This window comes from Dipodomys spectabilis, unplaced genomic scaffold (assembly GCF_019054845.1).
Source record: "Dipodomys spectabilis isolate Male_0828 unplaced genomic scaffold, ASM1905484v1 ptg000098l, whole genome shotgun sequence".
NCBI classification, from domain to species: Eukaryota; Metazoa; Chordata; class Mammalia; order Rodentia; family Heteromyidae; genus Dipodomys; species Dipodomys spectabilis.
Window position 1 is genome coordinate 19,483,350 of NW_024870775.1, and position 13,297 is coordinate 19,496,646.

The following is a 13,297-nucleotide window of genomic DNA, read 5'->3' on the forward strand; positions in this document are numbered from 1 at the left end:
CAGTTCTTTTGAATCAGGAAATTTTCCACATGGCCCACTGTGTGCGTTGTCAACAACAAAAGTTGTCATGTCTTTTCATTCCTTGACTTCTTACACTGCCTAGTCAATAGTGTTGTATGCACGTGTGCATGCATGTGTGTATGTGCGTGTGTGCGTGTGCGTGCGTGTGTGTGTGTGTGTGTGTGTGTGTGTGTGTGTGTGTGTTGGGCACTGTTGGGTTGAGTTGATTTGTAATTATTTTAAATTTGTAGGAGTGTTGTATCACATTAAAAAGATACTTTTTACAAAGTTATCAAATGACTTACTAAACGAATAAGGAAAAGTAAGTAAAAGTGTTTGTTGTGAATAATATGTTGACATAACACATTAAATATATGTAATTAATGTACTTTTTTATTGTTTTAGATAATGTTGACCCGGAGTTTAATCTGAATGATTTTCTTGCATGCTGAATGTTATATAAGTAGTCACTATTTCACCTTGAAACCGAAGTAATTCAGAATTTAGGCCCTGAATTTTTAGGGCCTACTATTTATCTCCCCCTTTTTTATTATGTAAATAATGACTATTTTTCCTTTTCCAGTTTCATTATTTTTGTTCTGTTGATTTTCAGACTTTTGTTTTTCAAAATTGCTTAATATTTTAAGTGCTATCTGATATATAAAAACATTTAAAATATTATACCTTAGTCAGATATGGTATGGTATATGCCTGTAATGATGTCATATATTGTAGAGGCTGAGGCAAAAAGATCATGAGTTCCAAGGTTAGGCTGGGCTACATAGTGAGACTTTGTCTTGTGGGAAAAAAAAAACTAAAAGAAAAAAAAAGAACTTCTATTTTATTTTATTTTTGCTGGTCCTGGGGCTTGAACTCAGGGCTTGGGCTTTTCCCCTAAGCTTCTCTGTACTCAAGGCTAGCATTCTACCACTGGAGCCACCTCTGGCCTTTTCTGTTTATATGGTACTGAGGAATTGAACCCAGGGCTTCATGAATGCTAGGTAAGCACTGTATCACTAAGTCACATTCCCAGCCCTAAACTTATATTTTGTTACAAGTCTTTAATCAATTATTTATAATAGTTTAGAATTTAGTCTTTAGTAAGTTGATATTTAAACTTAACATATCAAAACTTAATTTTGATGTTTGTCTTTGCATATTATTACAAAACTGCCAGTGTTTTCTTTCTATAAGCAAGTGTCAGTAATATCCTATTGATATATATTTTTCATACCTACTATAAACTTTCTCATCTGACCACCACTTCTTTTGTTGATAGTGTCCAGGGAAGTAGGTCTCACTCGAAGAGGCCTAAGGCTGAAGAGGATGAAGAAATGTCCGCTCAAGACAATGGGGAGGAGGTGCCCAGTTCTGACCTAGGCTCAGAGAGCCTCAAGGTTGCAGGAAAGCCAAAAGGGGGGTCAAAGCTGGAGAAGACAGACATACCTTCAGAAGAGGCCTCTGTCAGCAGGATGCAGGTGGATCAAAATTTCTCAGATAATACCAAACTCTCAGGTGAGAAAAGGGGCTAATCTGTTTTGCATGTAAGTAATATGTGTTCATTGGTCTTATACCTTAAGTTTGTGTTCATTAGCATAGACATCTTACTTGGACCACCTACCTTATCCAATAAACATATAGTAAAGTTTATACAATAAAGTTATAGGGTAACTCATCCAGGAGGGAATGCTGTGAAAGTCAGGGACACTGCTGCTACATATAATGAAGTTTTGAGACAAACGGCAGCATTACTTATTTGGATTAAGGAGAAAGGCTGCCAAATGAAAAAAATTTAGTGCAAGCTAGTTTACAGTATACAGTACATTTTTAGAAGGCTTCTCTTGAATTCACATGAGGGAGAGAAAAACAGTTTATAGACATTTGTACTAGACTTCCTTTTAAGAGGAAAATGACAAGTAGGATTTTTCAACAAAACAACTAAAATTAAAAAGTTAACCTAGAAAAATGGTATGGCTGTTCTTTTATACTAAAGCCCTTTTTTAAGAATCTCAGTCACTTGCTTCCCCCCCCCCCCCCCATTTACTGTATATTTCTGAAACAGTGAAATGATTTGCCTCTTTAATATCTATTGGTGTTTTGTCCTGTAATTAATTGAGGTAGTTGGTAGTTCCTGCTTTCCTTCTCTACCTCCATCCTGTAAACTCTTCTGTCATGAGACTTCTCCAGATCCAGCCCTGTACTGCTCTTTTCTCACAAGGCAGAACATCTCATGCATTCTTGCAGAAAGTGCTCTCATTCCAGTTACCTGGGTCCACTCTAGTTATTCCTGCTATAGCTGTCCATATGGCAGTCCCACTGTATATATTCTTTTTATAAGGAAGGGCTTTCCTTTGCCCTCTTACTTTGTTCTTATGATAAAAGTCTGTAACAATGCTTGATAGGAAATGTACTCATTACCTTACTCATGAAACTGTAATCCCTCTGTACAGTATCTTTAAAATAAGGAAAAAGTCCTTGCATACTGGTAATTTGTTCCTTAGTTACTACTCCAGCTTCATCACCTTTGCTCCTGAAAAATCTGGATGCCTAGTTTAAACTATAGATTTAGTTTTTGTTTCCCAAATGAGACCATAGTACTTTGGAAGGACTAGACAAATAAGCATAAAATATCTTGTTTAAAGGGCACGATAGAATTTCATGGGTTTTGTTGTTCTACAAAGGACAGACTAGATAGACCAGGTGATTTAGTATTAATGATAATCTGAATTGAGTTGTGATGAATAGATAGAAGATTGATTATGTTGAGAAGGTAGGGAAATGAGTTGTAACAAATTCAAAGACTACAATACAATATGCATCTATTTCTTTACAATTCCTCATCATGGTTTCTAGTACACTGTACTTAACCACTTTATGAGTTACTGGAACATTTAGGTTCAGAGTGCTGAATTTTTATTAATTCTGTCTAGTCATTTGCATTTTGTCCTCTAGATCTGGAGCCTGGAAGTATTCTTATTAGAAAACTTTATAGATATGATAGACAAGTGAATAGATAGGGGAGAGGAAGTGCTATGTAATAGTATTTACTTTGTGTCCAAAATGACAAATGTTCTATGTAATTATCTAGTAGCTATGTGAAGATTGAGAACCACCACACTTCCCATGCTTTTCCATGCTATTAGTGTAGGAAATAATTTGTATTGTATCTGTATTGTCCTATATATGCCATTGCACACATTTTTGGAACTGCCATATTTCATCAATAGCAACTATAAGTATCATAGTAGGAATTTAACTCATATTTTTAGATATATTCCTAATTAATATTGATTTGATAACTATTAATTGCCCTGTCTTGATATTAATCACTGTTAGAAACTCCTGTTAATCTCCTGTTTGTAGTAGATATTTGCTTTTACTGAGGTCCAAGGTCTTGTCCAAACAACCATGGAGGCAGCATGATTCTTTAGTGAACCTTCACACCTAGGTCTCTGGATGTTGGGAAGGCTAGTAGTCAAAAATATTTAGGCAATCCCACTTAAAAATAATGCAGTGATGAGCTGGGAAGGTGGTTCAGTGGTAGAGTGATTGCCTCACATTCATGAGGCTCTGGATTCGATTCCTCAGCACCACATAAGCAGAAAAACTCAGAAGTGGTGATATGGTTCAAGTGGTAGTGTGCTAGCCTTGCTCTGAAGAGCTGAGTGGCAGTCCCAATCCCAGATTGCCTCCATGATCAGCTCCTTCTCCCCCCCCCCCCCCAAAAAAAGAATATTGTAATGAAAAATTTGTCAATAATTTTTTTTGTACCTCAGGAAACAGCTGCTTAAATGCATCTAAAATGGAGGAAACAAAAACTGAAGATGACAAAGCCTACACCATAACTGTCTCATATATGTCCCAGGAGGCCAATGATTCCACGCCATTGTCTAGTGGCCTGGTAAAGGTGGAGGAATCAGACCCACGTAAGCACCTGTGGCAAAAGTCTCCTGAGTTTGGTTCCTCAGTGGCAGAGAGCAATGATGTGTTTACAGAGGGAGAAGAGAGTGATGTAGAAGACCGGGGAAGTGGCCTGGAACCTGGGGAAATCTCAGCAGTCCTCAGTGAAGATAGAAATGACTTCAAGGTCCCTGGCGTACGTGGTGATATCTATTATTATTACTGTTTCACTGAATGAGAACGGTTACTAAAATGCCATGCTGTGCACTGAAATTTTGCTTTAGGGTATAAATATATAACTTTACACTCATAGGTTTTAATCATATTCCTCCAAGGATTGAAAGATAAATATCCCATGAGCTCTAGCCCATGTTGCATTCATTTAGCATAGAGCTTTTGGCCATATAGTGGAAGGTTAATATTCTTTCAGTTAGGTTTTTAAAAAATAATGTATATTTTGAGATTAAGGATGGTTCATATACAGTTGTGAGAAGTAGTATAGAGAGACTCTGTGTACCTATTGCCCTTTCTCTTTCTTCCCCTACTTAGCTATCTGCTCTCTGCTATCTAGGAAATGTAGGGTATGAAATCGTACTGTATTGACATGGTTTCACTCAAGGTATGGAGTAGTTTTGTCCTCCACTGCCTTAGGTGTGCTGGGAAGACTTCCCTGCTGGTCTGTCTTCCTCTTGCCTGCAGTTCTTAACTATTGCCTACTTCATACTACCTGTATGCCTCTGTTTAGGCATTAGAGCTTACTCATTTTTTCATTTGACTCTTTCTTCTTGGACACTGGATCATAGTAACAAGGTGACCTTCAGGGCCCTGCATTCTCTCAGAAAGAGGCCCTTTGCCTTTCAGAAAAATCAAAACTGTTCTAGATTATTAAGTTCCCAGGCCGACTTTTTTTTTCTCTCCAACTTGAATAAAATTTGCTTTCATCATATCTGTCTCTGTAACCATATGCTTGGGAAATAAATGGTCAGGTGAACTAGGGTTGTGTGTCAGCATTCTGAACCTTTTTTGCCATTTAAAACCTAACTAGAGCATTTAAGTGATTAAATGAGGAGCTCCAGCTCAAGTTGTTTGAGCTAGCAAACCAACCTGTTGCCTGGGCAGAACCTCCTATTGTTTCTGCTTATTTGTACTGACTGCAGGACTTATAGTATCTTTTAGCAGCAAGGCAGATTATAAAAGGGCAACAGCAACTTTGAATCCTGTTTCTCAGTATCTTAAAATGTCAAATAAACAAAATGCCCTCATTTGATTTTATTGATTATCACTGTATATAGGACTATGCATTCTGCTGAACTACAAAACAAATATTTATTAAGAAACGTGAAAAATGAAAATTGTATTGTTCAAAAAGGCAGCTGAGAGAAGATTAAAATTAAAAATGCACTCATTATTTATAATTGAAGTGATTTCAAGATGGCAGTATAGGTCATTAAATAGTAGTTTTTAAGTTGAGAGTGGAGGTACACATCTGTCATTTTAGCACTCTGGAGGCTGAGGCAAGAGTCTCATGAGTTTGAGGGCAGCCCAAACTATATAGGGAGACTCTTACCTCAAAAAAATAATTAAAAAATTTTTTACTCATGTATGTGACTGAGATGTTGTGATTCATTTTTGAATCAAAAGGAAACATCTTCAACTTGGCTGAATTTCCCTCTCTTCTGTCTCCCTCTCCCTCTCCCCTCCTCTCTCCCCTTTCCTTTCCCTCTCCTCCTTCTCCTCTTCTGCTTTCCCCTTTCCCTCCCCCTTCTCTCTGGGATTTAAACTTGTGGTGTTTGGCAAGTGTTCTACCACTTGAGCCATGCCCCCTCGCCCTTAGTACTTTTGAATAGTGTCCAGAGCCTGGACTGCACATCTACTGTTTACATTTCCATGTAATTGGGATGACAGGTGCTTGTAATACCCCAGCTTTTATAGATTGAAATGGTTGTGATAAACTTTTGCCCAGGTTGGTCTAGAACCAGTCTCTGCCTCCTAAGTGGCTGGAATTCCAGAGCAATTGTGCCTGCTTGGATTTTCCTTTTCTTTAGGGATAGAAAGTGAAATCACCTCTTAAGTGTAATGAAGTTGGAGATTTAGTTGACCTCTTGGAAAAATTACTGGCTGAAGTTTCTTCTTTTGACTCAATGTTTAATTTTTTTCAAGAACTAATTTCTGAAGATGCAAATAAGCATAAGTTTTCATCATGATTAACACATTTTTATTTATGAGAGTGTCTTCATGTTTTTTATTTTGTATACTTTTTCCATTTGTTTTATCACCAGATGATAGAGGGAGAGACCAAAACTGCTAAGAGTTGGCGTCATCCACTTAGTAAGCCTCCAGCCAGATCTCCAATGACTCTTGTAAAGCAGCAGGCAGCAAGTGATGAAGGTGAGTTCATGACATTCTCATTCTTCAGGATTTTTTTCTTTGTTTTGTTTTGTTTTTGTTGGTCATGGGGCTTCAACTCTGGGCCTGGGCGCTGTCCCTGAGCTCTTCAGTTCAATTCTAGTGCTCTACCACTTGAGCACGGCACCACTTTCATTTTTTTGGTGGTTTATTAGAGATGAGAGTTTCCTGCCCAGGTTGGCTTTGAACCATGATCCTCAGATCTCAGCCTCCTGAATAGTTAGGATTACAGGCATGAGCCACCCTCACTTGGCTAGGATTTTTTTTTCTCTAAGTGTTTGTTCTAGTAAACTGCTGTGAAAACTTGATCCCATAGTTGCGTATTATTAGGAGAACATGCAATATATAATTTAGAGTCAAAAGCAATTTGGATTCTTTTTTTATTATTAATATGTTTTTTATTGTGAAAATACCATACAGAGGGTTACAATTACATGAGCAAGGTAATCAGTACATTTCTTTTTTCTTTTTTTCTTTTTTTTTTGGGTCCAGTCGTGGGGCCTGAACTCTGGGCCTGGGCGCTGTCCCTCAGCTCTTCAGCTCAAGGCTAGTGCTTTACCACTTGAGCCACAGTGCCACTTCTGGCTTTTTTTGTTTTTGTTTTTGTTTTGCTTATGTGGTGCTGAGGAATCGAACCCAGGGCCTCATGCATGCAAGGCAAGCGCTCTACCACTGAGCCACCTTCCCAGCCCATGAGTACATTTCTTATCAAGCATTGTTGCCTCCTCCTTTGTTTCCCCCTACCATCCCTGCTCTCCCATCTCATTGTTGCAATGGGTCCACAAGTATCCCTATTTAAACAATTTGTTTTTTCCCTTTCCCTCCCCAAATTATACCAACATCAAATACAGTGAAAACAGGAGTTATACCGTGGGGGAGGGACATACAAAGTAACAAAGAAATCATCTTATAAATATGTTAGAAACAATAGCAAGAAAGAAAAAACCATTTGAGTACTTATCTTGGGGTTCTTTTCGGAGCAATTTGGGTTCTTACTTGCCAGTGCTAGGTCTTGAACTCAGAGACTCAAGCTCTCACTTTGTGTATTACCACTTGAGCCACACTTCAGCCAGGCCTTTTCCTGGTTAATTGGAGATGGAATCTTTTGGATTTTTCTGCCCAGGCTGGCTTCAAACCTGTTCCTTAGGTCCTCTGCTACTCACCATGCTGAGTACCTAGGATTACAGGCATGAGTTGCCAGCCTGTAATTTGGATTTTAGGATAAAGACTTGCTTCATATAATCTAGCAGTATTACTAGTAAAGGTGTCTTGTGTTTCAGATCATAAAGTAAGTCATTCTTGGCATTAAAGGTATTTTACAACAGCTGAGTTTTTTCTCATGACAAGTGGTGGTTAATTCCTGTAATCCTAGCTTTGTAGAAGGCATAGGCCAGATGATTGCGGTCCCAGGCCCTCCTGAGCAAAAAGTAGGATATCCTCACTGAAAATAACCTAAAAAACAAAAAGCCGAGAGGCATGGCTTAAATTGTACAGCACTTACCTAGTGAGCAAGGCCCTGAGTTCAAGCCCTAGTCCACTGAAAAAGGGAGGTCACTTCACTGATCACTTAATCCATGCCCCTGTCTTTACTTTTAGTGTGATCCATTGAGTTCCTGAAACATCCTTGAGTAAGGATATGCAACAATTGAGACTGTATGCAGTCCTTCCGTATTCTGTTAAATTGTGTGCAGGGAAACATTGCTCTGCTTTACTACATTGCACTGATTTCACTTAATGTAAAGGAGTCTCATTTTTATTTACCACTCCTAGGTATAACATTCTTTGGTTTGTTTAAGTTAGTTCCCCTTTTTACCTCTCTTTTTACAAAAATGCATTTGGTGCCCTAAATTCAAGTCAAACCTTTAAAGAGGCTGAGATCAGGAGGAATGTAGTTTAAGGCCAGTTAGGACAAAAAAGTTCATTAGGTCCATGGCAACTTAGAAAAACTGCATACTATCATGTGTGCTTGTCATCCCAGCTACATAGAAGTGCAAAAAGATCATGGCCCAGGCTGACCCAGGCAAAAAGCTAGAGCCTGCCCTCAAATATCTAAATCAAAACCAAAAGGCTGGAGTAATCACTCAAGTGGTAAAGCACCTGCTTAGCAAGTTCAAAGGCCTGCATTCAAGCCCAATGCTGTCTCCCCTAAAAAACAACAACCCAATTAGACCATTGACTATTTCTTCCAAACACCTCAACATTATGCGGGCCTTATTCCTATTTCTAAAAGATGCACTAAAACGTGTTTCGTAAAGAGTCTTCCTTTCAGTTACACTCCACTCTTAATCAAGGACATCTTGACTGTTCCAGGCTGTCCAGGGGGCAGCAATGTAAGGTCAGGCTTCTTGTTTATATTAAATGTATCTGCCAAACTATATTAGCAGACTTTTTACCCTTAAACACCATCTTCTTTTGTAACATATATTTAACTAGGAAGAAAGATTTGGTAAGGATGTAAAACAAAACAAAACCTGAGGATCAGATAAGGGTGATGGTTCTTTTTATAAAACTAATCCAGGGTGGAATTCTGGCTCCAGTAATATAGAAGTAATGAAACACCTTAGTGTGTATTTGTTTTTGTTTTCTTTTGGCGGGGGAGGGGTGTCCAGTCCTGGGGCCTGAACTCTAGGCCTGGGCGCTGTCCCTCAGCTCTTCAGCTCAAGGCTAGCGCTCTACCACTTGAGCCACAGCGCCACTTCTGGCTTTTTTATTTTCTGCTTATGTGGTGCTGAGGAATCGAACCCAGGGCCTCATGCATGCAAGGCAAGTGCTCTACCACTGAGCCACCTTCCCAGCCCCCTTAGTGTGTATTTGTATGCATCATCGAGGAACTTGCTGTCATCCTGCCTTGGTCTTCCTATTCCTAGTTCTGGGATTATTGACATGTACCACCACATCAGGTAAAATTCTTTTAATCCAATTTTAGTTTACCCAGTACAAACTACATTCCTCTTATTGTCATTAAATTGAAGCACAAATTTGTATAAAGTAGTTGACATTTAACCTACAATATTGCTGAATTTCCATCACCTGCCATCATAGCTTGCCTATAGCATGCTTCCCTGAAAGGATGCACAACTAGCACAGAGTTTTCCAAGGGTGCTACTTTTCCCAGGAAGTGTATTTTGAGTGGGCTATTGTAAGCTACCCAGACTTTCTCTCTGGATAGCAGTTCTGGTTTCAGTCTGCAAAATTTATCAATGGATATTTGGTTAATGAAGTTGTCTCAAGGGTTTGAGGTTATTTTGCTGAAACGTTGATGATTGTGACTTTTGCAACACTCTCATTTTCCATCAGAATAAGTTAAGAACTTCTGTTATCCTCTGAGGATTTTTGAGAATTGAGAAAAATTGCAGAGTTTATCTGATGGCTAAAGATTTTTACACATTTCTAAAATGACAATGGAAAATATGCTTTAGCTTAGAGTGATTAATTTACATAATTAGACCAGTGACTGTTACCTCTGCTTTTTCCTCTTCTATGCCCATGTTGTTTGAGCAATTCCAATAGACTGATCATAATTGTTAAGATAAAATGAATGGTAGGTTTTGTGCTCATTGGGAACACACAATTCTCAAGCTAGTTGCTTCTGGGGATTTTTAACCCTAACTGTTCAGCCACTTTTGCATTCTACGTGTATGGGAGCATAACTGTGTTAGAGCATTTGAGAAATTGTCTTTTTTTTTTTTTTTTGGGTCCGGTCGTGGGGCCTGAACTCTGGGCCTGGGTGCTGTCCCTCATTTCTTCAGCTCAAGGCTAGTGCTCTACCACTTGAGCCATAGCTCCACTTCCGACTTTTTTCTTTTTGCTTATGTGGTGCTGAGGAATCAAACCCAGGGCTTCAGGCATGCAAGACAAGCACTCTACCACTGAGCCACCTTCCCAGCCCCGAAATTGTCATTTTAAACAGCAATCAGTGTTGAAAGTAATCTTCCCAATAAATGATTTCAAATAGTACATGACTGAACATTCCTGGCCAACTCCAGCACAGATGACAGAGGAGTCTAAGTTGCTCTTTTCTTCAGAACAGTGCAGTGGCTGTTTGATATTCAAATGCCTGAAAGTGGTAGTCATTTTCTTATGGAAGATCACATAGTTATACGATGCCCAAGAAATTCCTGACTCTTAGCCTGCTCATTACTGGAAGATTTTCCATATTAGAAGCAAAACACAAAGGTAGTGATAGTGGAAAAGAGGGTATATGAGCATACATAACTGAAAAAAGATAAGAACTAGTGTTGAATTCATTTTTGATGAAAAAAGTCTTAAATTTATACAGTGTGTATTTGTAACTTCAAAGAAGACATTAAATTTTTTTGTAACTGAAATGCATTCTTGTTATATTTTTCCTAATATTTGGGAACTAGAAAAGATAATCTTGATATGTGGAGGAAAATTCCATTTTGTTTATTTTCCTGTTTAATAAATTATACATGTGTTCAACTGAAACAGATTTGAAAGAAAAATGGTGCAGGTTGTTGTATTCTTGAAGCAGATTGAATAGTTAGCTCTTCTGCTGTTGAGCTTTGTTGATATTTTTTGGCATATTCTTGCTCTAGTCCAGGTACAGGGTCTGCATGGAAGGATACTAGAATTGAGAGTATAAATCTATTGAGGGACACACAGCTAAAAGATCTGAGCAATATTTCTTTTTCTTTGGATGATGAGGATACCTACTAAAGGTCTCATAATTCCTTTACAGATTAGTTTACAGGTCTATATACAAGTAGAATTTCACCAATAAAATTCCAACAGGTTACATTTAAATCACTGGATCTGAAGAAGCCAATTGGAAGTCTTCTATTGCCTAAACTTCACCTTCCATACATTATAAAACAATAAAATCTGATAGGTTTGACTTCTATAGATGGAAGATATGCTATCACATTTCATCACTGTCTATAAAGCTGTTACCTGTCTATAAAGCTCTTCTTGTGCTACCTGCATACATAAAGCACCTGGTCATTATTTTATTTCTATCTGCCTCCACATTGAGAGTGAATATATGGAAGTTGGCCAAGTCATTGAAGAGACCTTTTGTCATTTTAATATTTTTGTTTCAATAGAAGCTAAATGCTTAATTCTGTAGTGAGCCAGCAAGGTTATTTGTAGTATCAGCCTTTGTCTCTTACTTCATTTTCCAAAAGGTGTCTGCCTGCATCTTCCTTCTCATCTATCCAGGAAACTTTTTCCCTTCCATTATGGGTATCATCTGCTGCTTTTTGTTTCTTTGTATTTTCCCAGGCTAATGCTTTTTCTGTGTTCTTGAAACTTTTTCAATCACTTCTCACCATTCTCCTCTGTTTTCCTCTTTCACCTTACATGTTCTTTGCTCTTACGTACAATGGAACCCTTTCATTGTACCTCATTATTTGTGGCTCACCCTCACGCCTCTTCCTTTACAAGTCCTTGGCAGTGAGCTTCTTTCTGCACCTCCCTTGTCTCAATCACCCTTGGATCTTGAAGGAGGGAAACACTAAACTTCGAATTCAGCCATTAAAAAGATAGCCAAACACTACAATCCATTAACAGGTCACATTAAAAGAACAATCCATTAAAAAGTCACATTAAAAGAACAAGAAATGTTCCATGGGTGCATATGTATATAGAAAGACATTCTATTTTAAATAGCTCTAGAAAGGTGAGCAATTTTTATATTTAACATTAGCCATTTCAGTTGTGTATTCTGATAGTTGGAATTGTCTTTGACAAATCCTGGAACTTCTTGAAGTTAAAAGACAGGTGTAGCCACTGTGGGGTCTTGAGTTTACTCCCATTCTCTTATGTTGCCACTTGGGGTAGTAAATGTGTTCTTCTGAAAGACTATCTTACTATTTGTTCTGTTTAGCCTCTAGTTATCGATCTCATCGCCACAAAGGAAAGATGCATATGCTATTGCCTTCTGCATGTATAATTCAAAATATGATTGAATGTAGCTTGAGTAAAAAGAAATATCAAGACAAAAATAAAAAAAGTCATTGATGAACTTAATTTGAACTTAAATTACTTCCTCTTTGAATTTGTATTTCTATTTAATGAAGATATTCTTTATCATGAACATATGAATACATGCTCTCACAGAGACACATGCCTAATATGCAATATGATAAAATGAAGGAGTTGAAAGCTTATGTTGAATAAATTAAATGTCTAATAATAGGAAACTTTTTTTTTTTGTCGGTCAGGGTGGGCTGAACTCTGGGCCTGGACGCTGTCCCTCAGCTCTTCAGCTCAAGGCTAGCGCACTACCACTTGAGCCACAGCATCACTTCAGTCTTTTTTCTGCTTATATGGTGCTGAGGAATTGAACCCAGGGCCTTATATGTGTGAGGAAAGCACACTCTACCACCGAGCCAAGTTCCTAGTCCTAGGAAACTATTTAAATGAAGTAGGGCTCACTAACTCGGTGAGAGAATGTATAGTTCGGAAGAATGATTTCAGAGTGCCAAGTTTTATACTTTGGGCATAATGCACTTGGGGAAGCTAATTGATCAAATAGGATTCAACTAGATTTGACTATATTGGAAATATTTTGAGATAGATGATCTCTTTATGGTCTTTGGAAGTATTTAACCAATACCAATCAACTTTGGTATTGGAATTTGCTTTCTTATTGCTTTGTTGGTGTCACTCAGATGTTTAGCTTTTGTGGATGCCGCTTTGGATTAGTATTTTTATCAGCAGCACTTTAATTGTGTGGACAGGAATTCCAGAGTTTCTTTGAAATGACATTATAGTAATGGACATCCTACTCTGACAATAGAAGAATGTTCATTTCATCAAACCTTGGCTGTTTCCCTGCCCTTATACACCATTCATCATTCTTGGATACCACCCTGTACACATAAGCATTTCTTTTCCAACATCGCTTTTTGAAAACTTTCTATATTTGTTTCCAATATGAATTTTCCAACTTTCCGTACTATTTACTACTTACTATTTACCTACTGTTTACTTCCTTATTGTTCACCCAACTCCTTGAGGGAGTGGG

At 38.0% G+C, this 13,297-nt stretch overlaps 1 protein-coding gene across 2 annotated transcripts in view; it reads left to right on the forward strand.

Annotated features, from left to right (window-relative positions):
- Kdm4c (lysine demethylase 4C) overlaps window positions 1–13,297 on the forward strand; it is a 309,906-nt gene that overhangs the window by 169,282 nt on the left and 127,327 nt on the right. For both annotated transcript variants that reach the window (XM_042686652.1, XM_042686655.1), the window contains exons 10-12: window positions 1,280–1,515; window positions 3,777–4,096; window positions 6,180–6,288. In XM_042686652.1, coding sequence (XP_042542586.1) covers window positions 1,280–1,515; window positions 3,777–4,096; window positions 6,180–6,288 — 665 coding nt within the window. The remainder of the gene's footprint in view (window positions 1–1,279; window positions 1,516–3,776; window positions 4,097–6,179; window positions 6,289–13,297) is intronic.